General features: G+C 36.3%; 1 protein-coding gene across 1 annotated transcript in view; it reads left to right on the forward strand.

The window, feature by feature from the left end:
* The window catches only part of CCDC7 (coiled-coil domain containing 7), a 403,315-nt gene that overhangs the window by 141,064 nt on the left and 237,009 nt on the right, over positions 1–25,242 (forward strand). The window contains 2 exon segments of the mRNA XM_058532824.1: positions 1,264–1,488; positions 13,394–13,431. Of these exon segments, the coding sequence (XP_058388807.1) occupies positions 1,264–1,488; positions 13,394–13,431 (263 nt within the window).

Genomic DNA, 25,242 nt, shown 5'->3' on the forward strand with positions numbered 1-25,242 from the left:
TAAAGATACATGGAAAAATCTTTACAAAATGTTTTATGTGAAGATCTTTTGTAGATCTACAAGAAATATGGATAGCCCTCCCCCAAACAGACAGAGGACACAAACAGGCAAGTCATAATTTGGAAACACACGTGTCCAATAAATGCATACAAATACATTCAATCTCACTAGTTATCAAATAAATGCACTTTAAAATAAGAATGGGATAGATTTTTTTTTACCTGCCAATTGGTAAAAATGTAAAGAAGAGAAATATTTAATAATTGTGGATGTATGCTGAAATGAGCAATCTTTCACGTACTTCTGTTATCAGTACAAATTGATACTTTTCTGAAAGGAAATATATGGCAAAAGTCTTGTAAAAATATAGCCTTTTAATTGAGCCATTCTACTTCTAAGCGTTTATTGTAAAGAAGGAAAAAGTGTACAGAGATTTTGTACAAGTATGTATAAAATAAAATTTCTTAATGACAAAAATGTTGGAATTATCAATATATCCATTGATAAAAAAATTTGCTAAGTAGTTTATATTATTAAATGTACTGTCAGTTATTCTGATTTAGCTATATATTTATTGCATGGAAACATGTCTATGACATTATTTAATGAATAGCACATATTATGTGAGTATGTATAGTATAATCCAATTTAATACAAATTTAAAAATACATATACATATATGTGCTAGTTATATTTATAAATAATTAAAAAGGATATATATCAACATGTTAAAAGTGAGTTTTCTGTTTGTGAACTTTGTTTTTGTTGATCTATATATTCTTTTATACAAATAACTTTTGTTACTTGCAAACTAAATAAAAATTCTTAAAGGTGACATTTTAAAGAAAAATTTCATTCAAGAGGAAATAAATTATTTATTTTCCCCACTTTCTTCTATTTGACATTATAGATATTAGTTATCCTGGTTGCGTTCTATCACTTTTTATAATGTATACCTTTTATTAACTTTATTGTGCCTGTATAATGATTAGAACCTTAAAAAAAGATAACAGCCAGGAGAACCTCCTGGGTATAAAAATAGCCATCAAAGTGGAAAACTTTCTTCATAGTTTTTAATTTTAATTTTGGATCTGTTAAACTATGGATTACATCAGTGGTTTGACTTAGCCTCCTTTAACTCAGTAAAAATAAAGTTGAGAAGTAATATCGGCAGGAATATATGAAGATTCCTGAAAGTTGTAATATTGGCAGGAAAATGTCCCAAAAATAATGCATGATAAATGGTTACTTTTTTAAAAACAGGAAGCAGAAACAGCTAAGCATCAACTGGACTATTTCCTAAATCAAGGGAAGGAGTTACTTAAAAGTGAGGAGAAGACCAAGACAACAATGGAAATGGATAATAGTAAAATAAAAGTTAAAGGTGAAGATTCAGAATATATACCGTTGGAGAAAGAAACAAGAAAAGCACTAGTTTCAGATTCAGGTAGACGAAAGACAGATGATAAAATCCAAGAACATCAACGGGTAAGGAAGTAACCAAAATAGAGACAGTAATATGTGCTGTAAGAAGTTTATCTTTTTTATTATTATTTACTTCATTTGTATATATTACTTTTAAAGATTTTCTATGCCTTTTTATTTTACTTGGACTTTTGCCTTTTACCTTCTGGGTATAGCAATTCATTATTATCTTGAATATGAATCTATAAATTAAATATATTTTGATTTTGAATGATCATTTAAGTATCTGAGATTTGAGAGCCAGAAAAAAATAAAAGTTTAAAGGCTAAAGATATTTTGCTGTAAATTAATAAAATTAAATATGAATGCAACACTGTAGGGGAAAAACTCTTGAAAAGAATTTATTTTTGTTTCTGTTGTACATTGGGTTCAGAAACTCTTTCTTGAGCTTTGTTCAGATTTGTTAATTTATTTATACCTTAGAAGAGAAAAACAGTCCACAAAGAAGCAGCTGTATTGATGAGTGATGAAAAAAGTTCAAGAAGTAAAGCAGAGTCGTTGAGCATACAATTATGCTTGTCCTTGTTCTAGCAGTATAGCTATTGTCAGGTCCCTCATTTTTTTAATAGTATTTTGTATTCTTTAGTGTCCTTCCTTCTTGTTTTCAGATTCAAAACAGTTTATGTGTATTAGAGAGAGCAGAGCAAAACTAGCAAATGGTAAAGTAATAAATAGGGTAAAATTGAACTAAAGGCTCAAGACTCTACCTTTTTAAAGAGACTATGAGACTGTCACACAGTACTTTTATCCTTATTTTTATCTTTTCTTTTTGTATATAATTTTAATTGTGAACTACTTCAGTTTATTCTTGGAAAGATAAATAATGAAGAAAATTGCTTGGATGGAAAGAGAAATTATTAAAGTTATTAGTTTTTTGTGCTGAATTGAATGTAAAAGCAAATATGTCTAGAAATGCAGATTTCTGTGAGCTGATTTAAGACAAAGGGAAGCAGCACAATTTAAAATGTGCTAGTTATTTTATATCTGCTGTTTTGTAAAATATGCTAGTTATTTTATGTCTATATATATATGTGCTAGTCATTTACACAGCACTGTAAGATAGCTATTCGCACCCTCTTTTGAAGATCACACTGAAGCTTAAAAAAATTAGGTAAACTGTGCAACATCGCAGTTAGTAATGTTGAGTTGGACTTCAAATTTGGGTCTTTCTGGCTCCAAAATTTTATCTGAGGATATCTCCTTTGCTTGTCTATTTGGCTTCATTCAAACCCTCACTTTGTTAATAGCTTAGTGTTTTTTTATTTCCTAATATTTCCCCCCGATCCAAAATAAAAGCTGTCATATATGATAGGTTAAATATAGAAAATGTTAGATTAAATAGTAAGATGAATTTAAAAGTGTACCTTCATTACCTGAAGTATAACTACCAGGTAACTTCTTTATCTTTAACATGGGCAAGTGATTTTTATTTTTAGGGGTTTTATAAGTAGATTAACACACATCTGTCTTCTTGTGTATTCAGTTTAACACTCATTATTAAACATCTACTGTATGCTAGGTTCTTTGCACGGATGGTGTTTATAATGTCATTTATTCAGATTGGCCTGCTCTGGTAATAATGAAACAGGAGGAATCATTACTGGGGGTTTTGATGGAATGGAAGTTGTGCATACTCACAGTCTCCATTTTCTTATTATAGTAATTCTTCAATTAACTGTAATCTTACTTCTTTCCCAACCACTATATTAAAACTATATTTGCCAAGGTCACAACAAATCTCCTTGGTGCTATTCTGAAGGATGCTTTATAGTTTTATCTAACTTATCCTCTTAGCAGTGTTTGATCATGTTTGACCATCTATTTCTTTTTAATATAATCTGCATTTTGTTTTAGAGATACCATAATTATTTGGTTTTCTTTGTATTTTTCTACTACTCTTTTTTTGGTCTCCTCTGGCTCTGTCCGTCCTTTAAATGTTGGTATTTCTCTGAATTCTGTCCTGGATTCTCTTTTTATTCCACATACTCTTTCTGAGCATGCTCATATTCCTTCATGGCTTCAAGTGCCACATAAATCTCTTGTTTCTAACCCAGATATCACCCAATTTCCAGACATATTATTTATAAACATACTGGATTTATCTATTTGAATGGGATACAAGCACCTAGAATTCATCATGTCCCAAAATGAACTAACGGCTTTCTTCTTAGACCTATTTCTTCTCCCAGTATTCACAATTTCCTGGCATCCTCACCACCTAATTGCTGAGATTAGTAACTTGAGAATCATTGTTGTCTCTTCTATTCCTTTTTCTCAATCCAATTATTAACCATTAAATTCTGTCCATTTTTCCCAGTTTCACTGACAGTTCCCAAACTGCCACCAGGATTCTAATTGGTCTCCCTCTCTCCAGAATTAAGTATCTTCAGTCCAGTCTCCAAGTTGGAGTCTAGTCATCTTTTCAAAAATTGAAATCTATTCATGTTGCCTTCTTGCCTAAAATCTTTAATGGTTCCCATTGTTCTTAGGTTGAAGTACAAATTCCTAATTATGGATTAAGGCTTTGTCAGATCTGGTCCTTTCCTGAGACATCAGCCTCATTTTTAATTAGCCCCCCCAGCCCATTGCACATGCCTTCATAGGCACATGCACATAAACATATTTTATGCTTCAGCTACACAGAACTTCTTTAAGTTCATGGAATATACCATGTTTTCTGTCACCTTCTTGATTTTGCATATTTTGTTCTCTTTACTTTTAACACTGTTTCTCTATCCCTCATTTCCTAAAATTCATCTGGTTAAAAAAATGAATGAGGAACAAAAAGTACTGTATTAGTTATACTTCGCTGTATAATAAATTACCTCAAAACTTAGTGGCTTAGATAAGATAATACAAAAATGTATTATCTTATAGTATCTATGAGTCCGGAATCCAGGTAGGGCTTAGCTGAGTCCTTTGGCTCAGGGTCTTTCACGAGGATGTAATCAAAATGTTGTCAAAGGAAAAGCAGAGCTAGGCAGTAGTCAAAGTGGTAAAAACAGATTTTATTCAAGGCTATTGCAATAGAGGAAAAAAGATCTCAGTATAGAATCAGGTTCAATTCCTAATCCACCCTGGGCGAGTGAGAATTTATCATCGAGGAGTAGGGTGGGGGGGGGGTCAGTGGAAAATTACTATGAAGATACTTCAGGGTTAAGGAAGATTCTGGCTAAACTGACCTAACAGGATCTTTACTAAAGACAGGCAAGAATGATCAGACATCACCTGGGGGATAGTAGAGGACGAGGAATCTGATTAGGTATTGAGGACGGTCAGATATGGAAGATGGAGGACTGTTGCTAAATTGACTTATCAGGGTGCCTGCTAAGACTGGATTTTATAAGTGCGCAGATGGGCCTAAGAGAAGGTACAGGAGTTTGAATAAAATTTGGTCAAGCAAAGAATCTTTGTTAGTCCTTCCTCATGTTCATGGAAAGAAGAAACATTCTTCTTTCCTTTGAACAATATAAGTCCATTTCTTGTTTGGTCACCTTTTGTTCATTAATGACCAGCTGAATCATCTGCTGGGACTTGGTAGTAGAGGGTATTTGCTGGATGGTGCTAGCACTCAGGCTTTAATGAGAGGAGTTTCTATGAAAATAAAATAAAATAAAATAAAAACAAAGATTAACAGTTAAAAACCCAGTTTCTGAGTCCAGAGAGAAGCCAGTCAAGAAGCTTTCTAGATGTTGGGCTCAGAGTATCTTTAGATGGTGGAGTGAGGACAGCAGTGGAAATTCTGCAGTGAATTTCTTGGTGCAATTTGAATGTCTGTGGTGATGGCATTGGGTGTTCCAATGAACTTTCTGAGTGGGAGCAGGCATGAAGGCTGCCCACACATAATGTGTCATGGTGATTTCCTTGAAGTTTATATCAAGTCATCCAGTTTCAGCTTGAAAGTCTTTGGGAAAAGGACAGTTTTAATTCTCAATGATTCCAAGTCAGAAGGGAGAAAAATTGGAAACATTAAATTGAAGAGTTGTGGCCAGATACTAGAGGAAACTAGAATTCAGGATTCAGTCCAGTTTATAGGTAGATAACAAAACCTTAAAGACAATGAGCAGGACTGGAATTTAATATCCACAAGGGTATGCTATATTTTTCTATTGAAACATAATTTATCTTTCTGTAGTCACCCCCATTTCTATCAAAGATAATCAAAGTAAGGCTAATTCATTTTCTGTGTAAGTCTAGTCTCATTAAAATTGGCCTGATCATTTACATAAGTGCAACAAGAGTAGTGTTTGACCACATAGGTCTTTTGAGTTTGCTTTGCTGGAATTTTTCATAAGAAACTTGAGATTGGACTTGTAAAAGCCTTTTGAGGCTAGGAAGCCAAGCCAACGACTCTCAGTCAGACTTCACCTGTAATTATCTACAGACTTGGGTGAATTAATTTCTTCTTCTTCTTCTTTTTTTTTTGTGAGGAAGATCAGCCCTGTGCTAACATTTGCCAATCCTCCTCTTTTTTTGCTGAGGAAGACTGGCCCTGGGCTAACATCTGTGCCCATCTTCCTCCACTTTATATGGGACGCCGCCACCGCATGGCTTGCCAAGTGGTGCGTCAGAGCACACTCGGGATCCGAACCAGTGAACCCCGGGCTGCCGCAGTGGAGTGCACACACTTAACCACTTGCGCCACTGGGCCAGCCCCTGAATTTCTTTCTTCTTGAAGTCCTCAGGATATTCTGAGGTTCCTGGGCCTTCCAGGAAGTGATCTTTATTACTCACCTGTAAGGTCAGAAACCCTAGAAGTGAGATATCAGGCAGTTTTTTGAAGGTTTTTTTTTTTGAAGAAGACTGACCCTGAGCTAACATCTGTTGCCAGTGTTCCTCCTCTTTTCCTTTTGTTTTCCTCCCCAAAGCCACAATAGATAGTTCTATGTCATAGTTGTACATCCTTCTGGTTGCTCTATATGGGACGCTGCCTCAGCATGGCTTGATGAGTCCGTGCCCAGGATCTGAACTGGTGAACCCTGGGCCACCAAAGTGGAATGCACGAACTTAACTGCTATGCCACAGTGCCAGCCCCTGAAGGGGGTTTTATTGACTCAATAAAGTCAGCCTTAGTTCCTTAAAACTGTCTGGTCATATCTGATTTTATGCATCATTCTCTAATAGGACATTTCAGTCATAGCTTTAGTAATATAACCAATGTTGTTAATTATGTTCTGTTTCAAAGAAAATAGATTCTTATTTTACTTATGCAAATAATTATATTGCCCTGAAAATAAGAATACTCACTAAGACTTTCAAAATTCCAGAGGGATCAAGTAGGGAGAAAGAGTAGTTGTTTCATCTTTGTTCACAAAAGTATACTTGACCAAATTGCTGTAAGTTATAGATAGTTTAAGAGAAAAGAGAAAAAGATTTCTTTAAATCTGGAAAAAAATATTAAAGATACAGCAATGTTACAAAGGGTCATCAAAAAATTTAATGATCATCAATTCATTCAGTCCCTTGTAATTAATTCAATTCTTGTTCTACTTGATCTTGGATTAGCAGTTATATGAACCCATCAGCGTCTTTATTAGTTCTGGAACTTCTTATTAGTCTGCTGGCATGGTCTCCAAGTTACTGAAGTGATGCCGTAGAGCATGCTCATCTGTGGCTGATTATAAACACTTTCAGAGAAGAAGCAAAATAAAACAGTAACTCTCTCTGAGTGACAAGTGACAAAAATGGTCAAGGTTAAAGATCTGATGCGAGTTCATTACAATGTAGTTGACAAGGAAATTTGGTTATTTCTGTAATATAAAACATTTTAACATAATAACCAGACAATGAGGGTACTGACAAATTTCTATGAACTTTAAACAATTTCTGTAATACTTATATTAGTAATAAATATCCAGACATATATAACCTATGAAAGTTTATCATCATTTATTTGACAATGCTTCCCATGTCTTTTAACATACAAGATAAGCCTAATTAGTTTAATATCTCTCTTTTGCAAGGTGAGAGAAAAATCCTTTGAGATTTTCCAGGGGTCTTCTGGGAAATTTGAAAGGTAGTTCAAGGTCAAAAAGACTTGATTTAGCATTTGATTTTGGGGAGTTGTTAAAAATGTCGAAAGGTTTGAACACTTGACTAGATAGGTTCACAGGTCACTATGAAACAATACTGAATTATCCATTTAACAAAAGTGACAATAAGATTTCAAAAACAAGTATAGAGGTTTACATGATTGTAAAAAAAAAAGCAAAACCGCTTCAGCTCGTTAATATGGAGAAGATTTGGTGTTCTTAAGTAATTAAATATTTGATAAAGACAACATGAAGCACAGGAAATTATTTTGGTAAAACACAGAATCTTTGATTTTTAGGCAGATTACTTAAGAGATAAAGAAAAACCGTTCATAATCTCTTATCAAGAGAAGACCAATAGTCCAAGAAAACTTTGTCCTTTTAACAGAGAGAAAATCAAATCCTAGTTTTGCACCAGTATATTTTTGATATTAACGTTCATTTTTAGAAAACTTATAAATAAATCCATCCCAATCTTACCTAGCTTTACCCACATAAAATTCATTTTCCAGGATTCCTTTTCCACAAAGCTTCTACAAGTTTTTGTTTTTTATATTCATTCAGTTTTTGTACTACTCTTTCCTATTTCTCATTCTGGAACAGCTAGCCATTCTACTTTAGAACAAAATTACTCTCTTTTTCCCTCAACAAAAAAATGTCCTTCATACCTTTCCTTATCAAAAACACATCTTTCTTTCCTTTCATACAGAGTTTTGTTTTTCTTTGTCCTTATTATTCCTAGTAGTTTTATTTTACAGACATCAATTAGAATTTTAGCCATCAGTAAACTTTCTTTTGCAGAGAAACCCAGGAAGTAAGCAATTTTGAACTATCAGCCATATACTGTCATTCTGCAGCAAAGTCGTGAACACACCATTTCAATTTCCAGAGTCATATGTCTTTTCCATATTTATTTCTCATGTTTATTAAAAGACAAAAATATATTTAGCTTCTCTATACCATATAAAAACAAGATGTCAAAAGTAGATAAACTTATATTCAGCAATTAATGTTTCAGTGTTTTATCTTATTTGGAAATGATCTAGGTAGTTAACAAATATCCATCATTTAACTTAATTTAGTATAGCTTTAAGGTTTCAAGTTTCCAAAAAGATTTTTGAAACTATTTTTAAGTAGATACATTATAAAATATAATTATTATTGAAAAGTACATTTATAGACTTATTCCACTTACATCTATTTAATTTTACTTGTTCTTAACAATTATGCTTGAATTACTCATGACAATTTCATGAGACATTATACAAAGCTAGTCCCCTTTTTGTTATTTTCCTTGTTAATACATCAGGTAAGTATCAAAAATATCACACAAGCAAAGAACCTAAAAAGTTAAACATATGGTCCATCCCTCTTTTTTTTTTTTTACTGCTGTGCTTATCATGTATCATGCAAGTCATTTTAATTGTACATTTTTTTATTAGGTAGGATTTATAGTTTTATAATTGTAAACATTTAGTATATATAACATAAGCTTGTTTGACTAGTCAACTTAGGCAGAAAAAAATTGTATGTCTGCGTTATATTTAATGCTGACAACTCTGAAGACATGCTTGTTTTTATTTTAACAACAATTTAAAAACTAGCCTTATTTACCAAAGATTATTCCAGATTGTATGAACTTAAAAAAACATTTGAGTTAGTTTCTACAATTCTGAGAGTTTTAGGAATACTTACTTTATATAAGCACTCATTTATCTCTAAGCCTATGTGAATGAAACTCCTTTAAGATTTTATAAACTAATTTGGTAATACCATCTGGAGGTAAAAAATATCACACACATATATAACATATATACATACACATATAAATAAACATACACACAGATGCAAACAGAGATCTTTTTTTTTTTTGGTGAGGAAGATTGGCCCTGAGCTAACATCTGTGCCAATCTTCCTCTATTTTGTATGTGGGATGCTGCCATAGCATGGCTTGATGAGTGGTGTGGTGTGTAGGTCTGCACCCAGGATCCTAACCTGCGAACCCTGGGCCACTGAAGCGGAGTGAGCATATTTAACCACTATGCCACCAGGCTGGCCCCACAAACAGAGATCTTATAACTTTCATTCTAAAATTTTAGCCATGAGTCAGGAACACATAGTAATACAAACTCACTGGTTTATGTAAAAGAGCTAGCTCTTGTCTTTTTTCCACTTTATATTTTTATTTAAATTGTGTTTCTGACAAATGGGGCAAGTTAAGATGACCTGTTCACCAATATTTGTGGAGGAGACTTTTAAGATTTTTCTTTTGCCTTGATATGTCATCTTACGGAGGATGTGGAGTAATTTTTGGGAAGTGACTGAGGAAGTATCTAGCGGCTATCTGGATGTCTCCACAGCTCATCTGAGTAGACATAACATCCAATTCTGTTTCCAAATAGCCTCTTTCTCTCTTTTCAGCCTCAGGTGGTTGCTTTTGGGGTCTGTTGAGAGCGCTTGATTGAGGATAGGAGGCCTAAAGTTCAAGTGGCTGTAGGGAACTGAGGACCTGAACTGGGAAGGGAAAAGTTTGGCAGGGTGGATAGAGGGGTGGAGGAGGTGTAGGAGGTTGAAGGGGGACATATCAAAGGATTCAAGAGAACTGGAGTGAAGATTGAAGGTGGTAAAAGGAGGAATGAGGAGCACAGGTGATGGGAAGGGAGAGGTTTTAGAGGAGCCAGTTTGAGAGAGATCTTAAGTTTCCCAAAGAGGCCATTGAAGTTCCATATTATCCTTAGTGAAATAATGCCAACAAGAAAGGAAGCAGACAGATTTGGCGGGCATATACTCAGCAGGGGTTCAACAAGGGAGTTTCAGTCAGTTGAGAAGCTCCCATGTTCTTAACTAATGGTACCTTTACACTTAAACAGAAAACTTAGGACTCTATCATAGCTTCTGTGCCTGACAGAGACTAGCCTCTTATAAACAAAGAAGCCTGGGGCCTGTTTGCTGGGGACTCTAACCCAGCTTCTTACAAACAGAGAAACCTAGGACTCTAACCCAGCCTCTGTTTATCTGGAACTCTAACCAGATTCTAGAGTATACTCAGAATCTTAAGAATCAAAATCTGTCCCTACTATCTTCAATGGAGTAATGGTTTAGGAGTGGATTCACCAATGGACCCCCAATCAGTGAGTCATGAGTGAAGACAAGGCTTCAAAGGTGTGCACTTAGAGTGCTGAATGAGTGTTCTGGGGGTCCAAAGACGAATCTGATCCTATCTGAGTTGTAGCACCATAACTGTCAAAGAAAAACCAGAGCTGGGCAGTACTTAAAGTGGTAAATTAGATTTTCAAAGAATCTTGGTCACTCTTGGCCTTGTCTGCATTTACCTCAAGACCCCACTGGGGGAGGACATACTTCCAAGCTCATTTATACACTCATGTGACTAGTTTTAGGCCCCAAGCGCTTGCTGGCTGTTGGTTGGAGACATCAGTTCCTTGCCATGGAAGTGTCTCCATAAGGCTACTTACAACATGGAAGCAAGGGCAAAGACAAGGAGAGAGAGAGAGGGAGGGAGGCTGGAAGGGAGGGAGAGAGGTGGAACCTAATCTCAGAAGTGATATCCCGTCACTTTTGCTGTATCCTATTCATTAGAAGTAGAAGTAGTCACTAGGGCCAGCCCACACACAAGGGAAGGAGGTACTATAGGCATGAACACCATGAGACAGGGATCACTGGGAACCGTTTAGAGGCTACCTACTGCAAGTAGATTGGTATGAGATTGTGAAAACTCCTGAATTGAATGCTAAATTAAGCAGTTTGGTCTTCAATTTTCAGAAAGGAAGAACTGCTGTAAGTTTCTAGGTAAAGGAGTAACGTGTAAGTTCTATCTTTTTAAAAAAATAATTGTGCATCAGTGAGGCAGATGCATTCTTCACTTTTATTGTTTCTAGAATAAGGTCTTACATATATATTGTAACTGTAAATTTATTTCGTGTCTTTCATTGATATAGCTCTTCTAGGTATTATAGTGACCTAGTTTGGCTGTGGAGTGGTGATATTGCTAATATCAAGAGAGGTTGTTCTCAGATGAGGTGGGAAGCTCCCAGTGCTCTTGGGTCTGGGCTTCACAGGGAAGCCAGCTTAAAATCTAAAAGGAGTAGGGGCCGGCCCTGTGGCTTAGCGGTTAAGTGCGCGCGCTCCGCTGCTGGCGGCCCGGGTTCGGATCCTGGGCGCGCACCGACGCACCGATTCTCCGGCCATGCTGAGGCCGCGTCCCACATACAGCAACTAGAAGGATGTGCAGCTATGACATACAACTATCTACTGGGGCTTTGGGGGGAAAAAATAAATAAATAAATAAAATCTTAAAAAAAAATCTAAACGGAGTAAAGGAAAAATATTTGGAACTCCTACTACTAGACACTAGATTACATTACACAAAAGGTCTGTCATATATACATCTTAATGACATGCTTAAGAAGTAGTTCCTTTTTGTTTTTGTACCTATTTTTAAAGTTGTTTATTGGAGTAATAGACTTTTTTTAATTAAAGGGAGGGGTAAGACCTATTATTATTTCTGTCAGGAACTAAGCATAATTTTCTATAAAACCTTTAATTAATGGAAGATGATAATACTTTATAAAAATGCCATTAGGGTGGAATGAGATAATGTTTATGAACTGCTGTTGTATATTGTAAAGCACTATGTGAATGTTAGGTTTCAGCATCATTTAGCTCTGTCCTAGTTATCTACATAGGCCATATGAAAACCCTTGGTGGTATGTTAGTTAATATAGAGGCTAACTCTTGTGACATTAGGCCCAAAATATGTAATGGCTCACACACAATAGAAGCTTATTTCTTCATGTAAATGGTCCCAGGAAGTTCAGGGTCAGTGTTTGTGTTAGGGCGTCCTGTTCCACCAAGTCATTCAGGTATCCTGGCATATGGAGGCTTTGTCATCTTACATTTAGCTTCCTGAGCCACACTGGACTTAGACATCCAGCTACCAGAAAAAAACATGGAAGACTAAACATGAGTCATTTTCATTGACCAGGCTGGAAGTGGTGCACATCATTTTCTTTCATATTTCATTTACCACGTGTAACTGTAGGAGGGACTTAGAGATATAGATCATAATATACCTAAGAAGAAAAGAAAGTTTGGTGAACACCTAGAAATCCTTGCCATAGGTGGGTAAGGATAAAGCCAGCTAATCTGTGTAGAAAAGAAACTGAGTTAGGTAAAATTCAGGCCTGGGATAAAAATCTAGAGTCAACATTTATGCTATAGGAAAATATCTGTTATCTTCCCAAGAGATTTGAAATTTGAAATATAATTGCTTCAAAAAGAGTATTAAAAAGATTAAATAATGATGTAACAGATAAGTTTAAAATAATTTTTATTTGCTATAAGTATAAAACCCTCTTTGCTCTCATTTAGAAATATAATTTTGGTGGTTGACCTACCTTCCACTGTGGTCCAACTTTGATATGAGTGGTTGTCTTTTTATCCCAAAGAACAGGGATATCTTTCTCTGCAGAGTATACTACTATGTAGTATCCTGCCTTACAAAGCTAATATGTAGGTTTATTTTCCAGAAAGAAACCTGATCGTTTCTTAAAAAGAAAAAAAATGAATCCGATGTTCTCTAAGAGAAATGTAAACATTAATTAAGTTAATAACCACCAATAAATATCTATGTAGTAGTAAAAAAAAAAAAAGAAATATAATTTTGGTAGCAGTTCTTCTTCTACAATGTCCCTTCCAATGCCAAATATGATAATGTCTTAGCTTTTTTGACACCTTAATCTTACAAAATTGTCATATTTTTAAAAAACTGCTTTGAAGGATGTTTTTCTAAATGATTTAATATAAACATTTTATGTGCATATTTGGTGTACTTAAATTTGATTTTATCTTTATCACAGATCTCAGTTGTCCAAAATGGAAGCCCAATTGGAAAAAGGTAAAACATTTAAAAAAAATTTATTCTTTTTTTAATCTTGATCAGTTTGCACACCTAAATGGTAAAAATAGCCATTCTAAATTCAGTATCATAAGACTCCTTGATTTATATTTTTGCTTATAATATTGCACTCTTTTCTTTGAAACTAGTTTTAAATAGAAAATGTTTGAGACTTCAGATGTTATCAAAGATCAATGTGTTTGCATGCTGTCAAACAAAATTTTTAAATGAAAAATTTAAATTAAGGACCAGGTCTAGTGTACAAACCCACTTTTTCCCCCTGACAACAGCCATTAAATTTCCAAATAGTGAGGAACTGATCCTTATTTTGAAGTTAGTTATCATCATTCAGATGCATGACCTCAGTAAACAAAACAACTCACTTAAAAATTTTTTTTGCCTTTCATTTTTGCCCAGTCACTTTATATATATGCATATACGTGCACATAAATAATTGAGTTGATTGATTCATCTAATTAAATCTTATAGTTTTCACTAGTGAGTGAGTCTGATTAACGTATCATGATTGATTCACAGACCCATTCACAAAACAGTCAAGCAACAGAATGGCTGAACCAGATATATTATTGGAGCAGCAAATTCTGTCAGTAATTAGGTTGCTATTCAGTGAGAATAAAGTGTGTTAGTGTTTCCTTTCAATCATTAACTTGAATTATTGAGAGTTCAAATTCAATGTGCATGAGGCATTTATTCCTTAATTATACACATCTTAAGATGTAAAATTTTGGCTTCGATTGCCACACAGAAAAGAGGAAAGAATGACCTCAAAGAATGCATTTCTCTGCTTCATTACTAATTTTAATATTTTTAGATTACAGACCCAGATAAATTAGCAAGAATTATGTAATATATGTAATGATGAATGACCAGAAGTTTTGAAAAGTTCCATTTTTAATGTCTGTAATGATTATTTATATTTTAAAAAGTATATGTTTTTCATATCTCAGGAGAAAATTAGACATTGGTTTATTCATTTGTTGCTTTGCAAACATTATGGGTAAATTTCTTGTCATTTATTCTTTTACATTATAAATATGTATGGTCGGTATTATGAATATTTGAGAAGGTATAATAAAAAGTATTAATACTTATCTTCAACTTTAATGGGAACTTAACCAGCTTATGAACTGTATAGAAACAGAAATAAATAAAGCATGATACTCTTATATTCATGTTAAGATTATGGTAGAGCATTACATACCACTATGATTTTTCTATGGAAACATGGTGACGTATTGGCTTTGAAAATCCTGAAAAGCCAATAATTTATCACCCTGAAGAACATGAAGTGATAACTTTTCCTATAAGTTGTTTTAATATTGAACATTTAGTTGCTGCTGATGAATTTGATAGACTCTTCATATATTTTGTGAATCTCATAAAGTAGAAACATTGGCTGAAACAAAAATATTTTAAAGAGAATTTCTAGTCTCTATGAAGACATAGTAAGGCAATCTCAGTTACTTTCTATGAACTTTGGGAAAAATCTTGAAGAGGGGTTATGATAGTGTTACTGTGAGTCACTGCTCCTGCCAGCCCCCATTCTACTAGGCTGATAAGTCGCAGTTAAGAGTGATAATAGGAAGTGGAAGAATGGAAGGAGGGTTGGATGGGAACAGCAGAGTGAGGATGATATGACAAGCAGACTGGGAATATATCACATTAAGAGCAGAAAAACATCATAGAATTAATATCAAACAATTCCTCTTAAATGGCTTTTTTCTAGAATTGTTCATTGATACAATGTTTCCTAACTTCAAGAGAAAGATTATTTCAATTCAATTTAGTTCAAATAGGGAAACATGGACTGAGTGTCCATGCCGTGCAAGGCACTGTGCTAGATATTATAGGGAGTAGAAAGATGACAACTGTGTGGTCCTCAATGCATTAACATTCTAGTAAGGCAGACAAGATATGCAAAAATAAGTAGAGTATAATGCGAAAGATGCATTCTATGAAAAGTTACCAAGAAGCTGCATCAAAAAGGAGGAAAAGTTGCTTCTGGCTGGGTTGAGAATAACACAGCATTTAATTTAAGAAAGACAGTTGGGTTGCATTTTAACAGGGGAATATGAGGAAAAGGTGATACAGGTGGACTGAACTGTTGACGCAAAGACGAGGTTGTTTAGATTCTACACAGTGTGCCAGGGAAAGGCCAGTAATTCTTTTTTTTTTTTTGAATCTAGACTGAGGAGAATGATGGGATGTATGACACGAAATAGGTTGTTTCAGCTTGGTAGGTTTTATAGAATTGCCCTTAACAGCTTTAGGTTGAATATTGCTAAATATAATAAAAAATTCAAACTATTAAGCACATGGCACAATATTATTCATCAAACTTCATTTTGGGTTACTTCTTAGATCCTAATAGAGTTTCTGAAATACTTTGGAAAAGTCTCCCAAACCTTCAGAGAGTGGATGGGAGCGAAGTAAGGAGATCCCACCTGAGCAGACACGTGGTATTGCTTAAAATAAAGTACATTTTTTTTTTGCGCTTTACAACATTTAGCAATTTATTTTGGCTTAGGGAATTAGTTAGTGGCAAATATTTAATCAAACACAATAGATTTTAATAATTTAGTGTTTCACATCATACGCTTTGTTAGCTTTTCTTAAATGTATTACAGCATTGAAATTCATACCTTTTAGAAATGAAAATGTAAGCTATTTCTTGGTGTTTTATTTTTAAGAGTTACACATCCAACGTACTTCTTTCTAAATCCTTTTTTTTGGACTTTTCCCCCTAATAGTAATTAAGTTTGTTATAAAGCACAAAAACATCTGTACAAAAGAGAAATTGTATTAATACATGTGCACTTTTTCTCCATAGATTAGGCAATTAATTATTAAATTTACTAATTTATTTATACACTAAACTCGTTCATTCAACAAATATTTTACCACCTTCATATGCCAGACACCGTTCTTGGCATTGGGTTTTACTGATACATAACACAAATAAGATCTCTTATTTTGTGGTGCTTACATTATAATGGGAAAGACAGACAGTAAACAAGTGAAAATATATAAACAAGGTAATTTTAGAGAGTAATAAATGAAGATAGTAATATGTGACTGATAGGGACTCACAAGGAAGGGTATTGTAGATTGGGTGGTCAAAGAAGGTATTGTCTATCAAGAGAAGGATTACCTAATTATGAAATAAAAAACTATTAAAATATTTTGTCTCTTTCCAGTTTTTTATCAGAATAAACTTCTACAAATGGAAATTTGCATTATCATTAAAAACTCTAGAGATTTCATAATTTCATCAGTTAACTGTTGTGCAAGGAACATATTAATAGTGACCCAAATTGTAGGCATAAGGTAGATTTTATAGGGGAAACCTTACAAACTAAGAAACAGCAGAGGGTACAATATCCCCTGAGCTATCCTTATTCTGTAGAGAAGTGTGCTTGGACCAAGCACTTTTACCATGAAAAGTGCTCCTGAGAGAGACTTCCTTCTCACATAACATTTTACAAAATTATAGGAAAATTGGGAGTGGATAGAGAGCACCTAGTCAACATTGTAACAGTGAGAGATTCCTGATTGAGGCAATGGCCTTGTTAGAAAAAAGGAGCACCTGGAAGAGTAGGCACTTTGTACACTACCATAGCTGATATCAATGAGGGCTGCTTTTCCATTGAATGGTCCTTGTGAGCTAGCTCTGCCAAACCACCAAAAGGAGGAAGGGAGGGAGCCACCAGGGCCATCCAAAAATAAAGATTTGCCTCTTCTCTGTTTACCTCTTGTTCTTGGACTCTCGTTAATGTAATAAGTCTCTTCATTAGCTCTGGCTGACACCTGGTCCTGAGCATGGCAATTTCCACAGTATTGCCTGAGAAAAGGATGTCAGTGAGGTTCCCAGCTGCGTTAGGTGAAAGTGAAGAACCAGCATCCTAGTAAATTCACATTATAAGCTCTACCTCCTGGACAGCCCAAAAGGCTGTTTTGGAATGTCTATTCAATATCTGCGGTAAGAAAGAGAAATTTGTCATCTCCCTTGACATCCCTCCTCTAGCCGTTTCCCAGGGTCAGACATGTTCATACCTGACAAACTGAGATCTGTTATTCTTCCTTGGAGATGATCCAGATTGTTGCTTTTCTGGAGTGATAAATTCAGCAGGGACCCCAGAGTTACTATGTTGCCATCAAAGTCACCTGCAGGATCAGAAGAGGATGTCTGCAGAAACATCTGATGCAAAGACAAATATCCATCTTTTAAATGAGCTATATGTTGTGTCCACCCATGCACTGAGGCCAAAGCAAGGGGTGAAGGGGAATATATTATTTATTTTGAAATGATCTTTCAATTGATTTGGAATGATTTGAAATAAAAAATGATTTCAAGGTCCTTTGAAGTTCAGCCAATACAGAGGGGCCCTTGCAGGGTATGGCAGCCTATAACTTGTAAACAACCAGGGAAATCTGGACTGACAATCACTGTGGAGGTTGCTTTTAAAGAGGCTGGCTTAGATGGCAAGTAGAATAGGCTTGATGGGCAACAGTGGCTTCTGTGTCTTTTAAATAAATTCCTTATTAGACATTCTGTTCCTTCATGGTGGGATGGATTTGAACAGGGATCCAAGACTATAGTAGAGATGATGGTCACACATTCTTGATTGGCTTTTCCATATCAGATATTTTCCTCTAGATTTAGTTCCTTCTTGTGGGCATATATACGTGAAAAATATGGATTAAGTTTGTTACTAAGTTGTCATACCTATTTCCTTGGGCAGCAGATGTCTCAGAAAAATGTGTGTCTTTAAAAGTTCTGTCCTGGGTGGCCCAATAGCCTGACCATCTAAATAGGCCATTAGCAATGGCTCATGAGTATTTGTAAAAGTATAACTGAATCTAAGGAGAGAGTGCTCTATGGCCATGAACAATGCCTAAATTCATTCAGTTTTGAGGAATGCCCAGTTCTGTGGGATCTTAACAATTTACCATCATTCTGGTAGACAAATGCAGCACTCCACTAGATTTTATGACCTTTGAGAGAGGCTGTTCCATCAGTGAGTCATATTTCCTTGTTAGGTGGCAAATCTTGTAGGCAAGGGCCTTACTAAGTCAGTGGTTTGGTTAAAACAGGAGAGGAGTATCTCTGTGCCCAGTGAGTGTGCAGCCATGTTTTGTGAACTTGGATAAGGTCGTAAGGACCAGGATTGGCCCTTATGGGCCATCCAGGATTGGATGTGCTATCTCCCCTTTTCAATAGAATTTTCCTAGGTTTGTAACATTTTATGAGATTTTGGTTAAGAGAAGACCCATCATGGGATAGGAATTTTTGGTTGAAAAGTGAGAAAATCTACCCTCTTAGGGCCCAATTGTAAACTAGCAGTCACTGCCCAAAGGGCATGTGTCATTCAACAGTAGGAGGAAGTCATTGAGTTCGAAGATCCAGGAGCTGACAAATAACTTGAAGTATTGTTGCTAAAAGCTCCAGTCAACAAAAGTTTGCTTACAGGTACCTGTAATCCCATGAATCTGAAGAATATGGCATAAATAGAGTTAAAACGTGTTTGTGTGATGCCTGGAACTCTTCTAAGGCTTCTTAATGTAAGAGCTTCCATTTAAAATTAGTCGCACTGATACAGATGCTTTGAAGAATCATCAGGTGTAGAATGTGATGTCATGGGTACCTAAAAAAGAAAGTCCTGTATGGTTGGGGGCTGCGGGGCCAATAAATTTTCCTTTAAAGGATATAGAATATGTCTTTTTGGTGCTGTCCAAATGATGACCCCTCCCCCCAATTCATTTGAATGACAGGGCCCTGGATTATGTTTTCATTTAAAGTTATTTTTAACCAGATGTGCTTAGAAAGCAAGCAGTATACTTCTTCAGTGTTGACCCCTTCCTTCAGGTAATAGAATATGTAGATGTCACTAGCAGTTCATGCTGTGCTAGGTTTTGTCCTACCCATTGAAAACAAATGACAGGAATTCAAATATTCCCAAGAAAGAATAGTAAAGGTATGTTGCATGTCTTGCTAAGACCTTGGCTGCATACATTTATCAGTAGTGGCAGCAATTTATTCAGTAGCTGATGTAATTACAGAGAATGGCGAGGGGAGGTACAGTTGGTTTTTTCCTTGTTTGAGCTTCAGTAGTCCACTGGGGTGCCCAGTGGTTTTTTCACTAGACATACTAGCATTGCATAGCATCCCTGCATGCATCACATTTTGTTTGAAGAGTAATTTATCTTTACCCTTCCTGTATAGAATATTTTTGAATGATCGTGGCAGTTCAGACAGTTCTTCATAAGTTCATGTACTTGGGCAACAGGGTAGTTATCCAACCAGCATGGTTGTGTACCTTTTCTAGGTTTAATAACTCAGAACTTCCATATCAATTATGTAATCTAAGAAAGAAGCACAAACTCAGTTATAAGATGAGGTACAAAAATAATATCAGTGGGTGTCAGGGTCCCCAAGACCACTCCTCGTATTGAAACTGAAGTGATTTTGCTCTCCTGTTGCACAGCAAGCCAATCTCTGACACCGGGTGTAGTGGAAGAAAGTAGGAAATTTATTGCAAAGCGCTGAGCAAGGAGAACCAGCAGCTCACGCTGTAATCCTGGACTCCCTGAAAAGTTACAAGCGAGGGTTTTTAAAGGGGAGTTCAAAGCAGAGAAGCCGCAGTGGTGGTCGTGACAACAGGTGTCCAGGGGAGCAGTTGTGCAAGTGTCCAAGCAGATGTTCTGGCCTCGAGTCAGCTGTTATTTCTGTCTACAGCAGAAGGTTCAGGGCTGCATTGATCAATCTTCCCGCGCCACCCGAAATTAGGCCCTGAGGAGAGGAAGGAAACTGCCACCAATTAATGATTACAAAGTTTACAAGGTTTTAGATAGGGGAGGGAGAGCTGTGGCTTTGCACTTTGGCATCCCCCCACCAGCCTTCCTTTGGCCGAGATAAGGAAAGTTGCATAAGGAAAAATCCTGGCCTCCGTTTGTCTGTCTCCGTGATGAATGGTGTATTTGGTGCCAAGAAGCCAAGGAGTTGGGAAGCTTCAGCTTCTTGATAATTTCTGGATATCAGTTTTCCTATAACAAACCTCAAGAACTGGTAATTAGCCACAGCTTCAGTGTGAAGCCACCTGGGCTTTTAACAATTTAGTACTTCCATTTGCCTTGTGGGATTCAGGGATACAAAGGTTAAAACAACCAATATCTACATGTGAATGTACTTTCGAGAAGTAGCGAAAGGGAATGAGTACTTTTTGGTTTTTAACTCCATATATGCTGGATTCAACGTAGGGGAACTGATATCAGGCCCGGCATCATTCCCATCACTAGGAAAACTCACAGGACTCAGCATATAGTCATTATCATGGCTATGATTTGTTATAGAAAAAGGATACAAAGCAAAATCAGCAAAGGAAAAAGATGCATGGGGAAAAATCCAGAAGAAACCAGATGCAAGCTTCCAGGAGACCTCTCCCAGTGAAGTCACACAGGATGCTCTTAATTCCTCCAGCAATGAATTATGACAACATATGTGAAATGTCAAGCTCATTAGACACTCAGTGCCTGGGGTTTTTATTGAGGCTGGTCATGTAGCACCTTCTGCCTACCATGTACCAAAATTCCAGACTTCCAGAAGGGAAGCAAGTATTCTGCATAAACCACATTATTTGTACTAACAGTTTGGGCACAGTGAGCTACTGTTATCAGTTCTGGGAATTCTAGGAACCTTCCCAAAATTCAAGTTCCCAAATGCCAGCCAGACTCAATTTTGCAAACAGGTCTTTCTAAGAATAGCAGTCTCAGTCCTGCTGTGTTCACTCTTTTCTGTCCAATACACCTTGGCCTTTGGCCAAGGCATTTTTATAGTAAAATGATTATCAATGGTACCCCATGCTCTAGGGTGAGACCAACCTATAGTATTGATCTCAGTTATGCTCTGTATGAGTCCTGGACTTAGCTAGTTAAAAGAAATTCCATTAAATGTATCCTAGACAGCCAAGTGACTTCCTTCTTAATTTTCTGTATTAATCTTTTTACCTTGCCCAAGGCACCAATTCAGGTACTGCACAACTCTGGCCGATAAGTTGATACCGACCTGAAGGCCTTCTAAGGGCTGAGACAGTGTTATGAGAGTCAGGGCACCCACACAAGAAATATAATCCCAGAGAGCACATGTGGTACCCCTGGAAACAAAGACTTTACAGTTGTTAGAGCACCCCAAGAGGACATGCATAGCCAGGTGGTACAGGTTTACAGGGCCCCCATGTGGCCTCCCACCATTGGGCCTCCCACCTTAGGGTTCCCAGTCCAGTCCAATTGATTTAGTTGAGTCCTTTGTTTTAGAGGACTGCTTGAAGGCAATCAGTTCCAAACAGTTTTTCTTGTGAATGACACCAGTTAATCTACCTGGCAAGTGTAAATGACATCTGAAATTGTTCTGTATGGAAAATACAGGATCTGGGCCACCCCTTGCTATCTCATAATCAGCACTGTCAAGTGTGGTCTTAGGCTCAGCAGTCAGTTGGAGTTCAGAGTGCTCTCAGCAGCTTAGAAAGGCAGCACAGGGAGTTTTCCTTCAGGAAGAGGGGAAAACTTCCTGGAACAGTTCTTCCCTCTCCCCAGTGCCTCCCAAGGTGCTGGGGTTTTGTTTTCAGCCAGGTGTTAGAAAGTCAGTGTTCCCATTCAGTAATCAAACTTTACATTTTTTTACAAATCATATTCTGTTTTCCTCGAGACCTTTTGACTGGAAGGGTTGTATGCAAGAAGGACAAAAGCATTTTTGCAGAAAAGCATTTCTTTATGACTTGACCAGAAAGCCACATCATGTTCAGGAACTGGTCAGGACAAATCTTGAATTTTCAAAAATTTCAAAAAAGGTTTACATAACCTTTCACCCTTTTGTTCTGATCATTTATTCAGTGAGCAGCCTAAAAATAAAAATCAGTCTCTTTCTGAGAACAGCTATATTTAATAATCAAACTGCCTTACTAAGGCGTGTGTACCAGGAGAAAGGTGATGGAAGTAGAGATGGCTATCAGTCTGTTGTTGCAAACTGCAACTAATCCAGCAAGACAAACACAATAATCAGCATCAGTGAAATATCCAGAAAGGGGACTGACAGTCTGATCTGTTAAGAGTGGGCACAGTGGCCACAGTCCCTGAGATGTACTCTCCCCAAACTTGCAGCTTTCCGCAGGGATCACAAGTAGCGAATGCAATCAGTGTCTGTATACAGAGTAGATCAGCAGCTGGATTTAAGATAGTCCTATCCAGGAACAAGCCCTTCTCTATGGGTCTTTGTATGTGACACAGATGGTCCAGCCTATATCCATGATGTTTTTAGAGTTTAGGGCCTCAAACAGAGGTGTCCTAAATCTGGAACTGTCCCAGAGTCTGATTGAGCCAATGCCTGCTTTCTATTCTTCAGAACAACCCATGCTGAGGCTGAAACAGCCCACAGCAAACAGTATCAGGTCCAGCGTAGTGTCAGGCCCAGGCAATTAGGATCTGTGAATTAGCTTGCTTGCTTTCTTTATTTTTTTTATCAGTAGCAAAGCTGAGATGCTATAGAGACAGACAGCCCTGTACCAAGGCCAAGTGACAATCAAGGCTCTCTCAAACCTTCTTTGTTTTGTCAGTGTTAGAGCCCAAATTGACTCACTCAAAAATATGTACATCAGACCAGAAAAATCATCCTTTAAGGATCAAACATCTGAATTTACAAGAGCCTATTAGCAGCTAAAAACTGCTTTTTAAAACTCCAAAAGTGTGTCTTCATTTAGTGATTGCCTTTCTTGTCCCTTTTGCCTTTCTTTTTCAAGAGGCTCCAATAGGCAAAAATCACAAATTATGGAGTCTTGTCCTATTTTCCATATTCAAAGAATTTAAATTCCAAACCACCCTTGGCAGTAAAATGCCAGGAAGTTGTGTCCCATTAACACTTTTTCTTTGCAGCTTTCTCTGATCAGGATGATCTTTCTTGCAGTTTTATTTGTTTATTTATTTTTGTGAGGAAGATCAGCCCTGGGCTAACATCCGATGCCAATCCTCCTCTTTTTGCTGAGGAAGATTGGCCCTGGGCTAACATCTGGGCCCATCTTCCTCTACTTTATATGGGATACCACCACGGCATGGCTTGACACGCAGTGTGTTGGTATGTGCCCGGGTTCCGAACCTGCGAACCCCAGCCACCAAAGTGGAGCGCGCGCACTTAACCGCTGCGCCACTGGGCTGGCCCCAATCTCTCTAGCACTTTTGAAATTAAAACGTATAATATTTCACATCAGTTTTTATTATATATCCAGATGCAGTAGCTACAAAATACAAAGCCATTAAAAAATGTACCTTTTGAGTCAATCCAACAAGAAGGTGTAATATTTGTAAATACTTATGCACCCAACATAGGAGCTTCTAAATATATAAAGCAAATATTCACATACCTAAAGGGAGAAATAGACAGCAATACAATAATAGTAGGGGAATTTAATACCCCCTTACATCAATGGATAGATCATCCATACAGAAATTAAAAAAACATTGGCTTTAAATGGCATGTTAGACCACATGGACTTAGCAGATATGTATAGAGCATTCCATCCAAAAGCAACAGAGTACACATTCTTCTCAAGTGCATATGGAACATTCTCCAGGATAGATCATATATTAGGCCACAAAACAAGTCTTAGCAAATTTTAATAAGATTGAAATCATATCAAGCATCTTTTCTGACCACAATGATATGAAACTAGAAATCAATTACCAGAAGAAAACTGGAAATTTCACAAACATATAGAGACTAAACAACATACTACAGAATAACCAATGGGTCAATGAAGAAATCAAAAGCAAAATTTAAAAAAAGCTTGAGACAAATGAAAATGGAAATACAACATACTGAAACTTATGGGATGCAGCAAAAGCTGTCCAAAGAGAGAAGTTCAGAGAGATAAGTGCCTACCTCAAGAAGAAGAAAAATCTCAAATAAACAACCTAACTTTATAACTCAAGGAACTAAAAATAGAAGAACAAATGAAGCCCAAAGTTGGTAGAAGGAAGGAAATAACAAAGATCAGAGCAGAAATAAATGGAATAGAGACTAAAAAGATAATAGAAAAGATCAATGAAACCGAGAGCTGGTTCTTTGAAAAGACGAATAAAATTGACAAACCTTTAGCTAGACTCACCAATAAAAAAAGAGAAAGCGTTCAAATATAAAGTCAGAAATGAAAGAGAAGATGTAACAACTGATACCACAGAAATACAAAGCATCCTAAGAGACTGCTACAAACAATTATACTCCAACAAATTGGACAACCTAGAAGAAGTGAGTAAACTTCTAGAAATGTACAACCTTCAGAGACTAAATCATGAAGAAATAGAAAACCTGAACTGACCAATTACTGATAAGGAGATAGAATCAGTAATTTAAAAACTCCCTATAAGCAAAAGTCCAGGCCAGATGACTTCACTAGTGAATTCTGCCATACGTTCAAAGAAGAATTAATACCAATCTTTCTCAAACTCTTTAAAAAATTGAAGAGTAGAGAACACTTCCAAACTCATTTTACGAGGCCAGAATTACCCTGATACCAAAACCAGACGATGATACCACAAGAAAGTAAAATTGCAGGCCAATATCCCTGATGAACATAGATACAAAAATCCTCAACAAAATATTAGCAAACCGAATTCAACAATACATTAAAAAGATATACACCATGATCAAGTGGGATTTATGCCAGGGATTAAATGTTGGTTCAACATCTGCAAATCAATCAGTGTGATACACTAGATTAACAAAATGAAGGATAAAAATTGTATGAT

This window comes from Diceros bicornis, chromosome 36 (assembly GCF_020826845.1).
Source record: "Diceros bicornis minor isolate mBicDic1 chromosome 36, mDicBic1.mat.cur, whole genome shotgun sequence".
Taxonomy (NCBI): domain Eukaryota; kingdom Metazoa; phylum Chordata; class Mammalia; order Perissodactyla; family Rhinocerotidae; genus Diceros; species Diceros bicornis.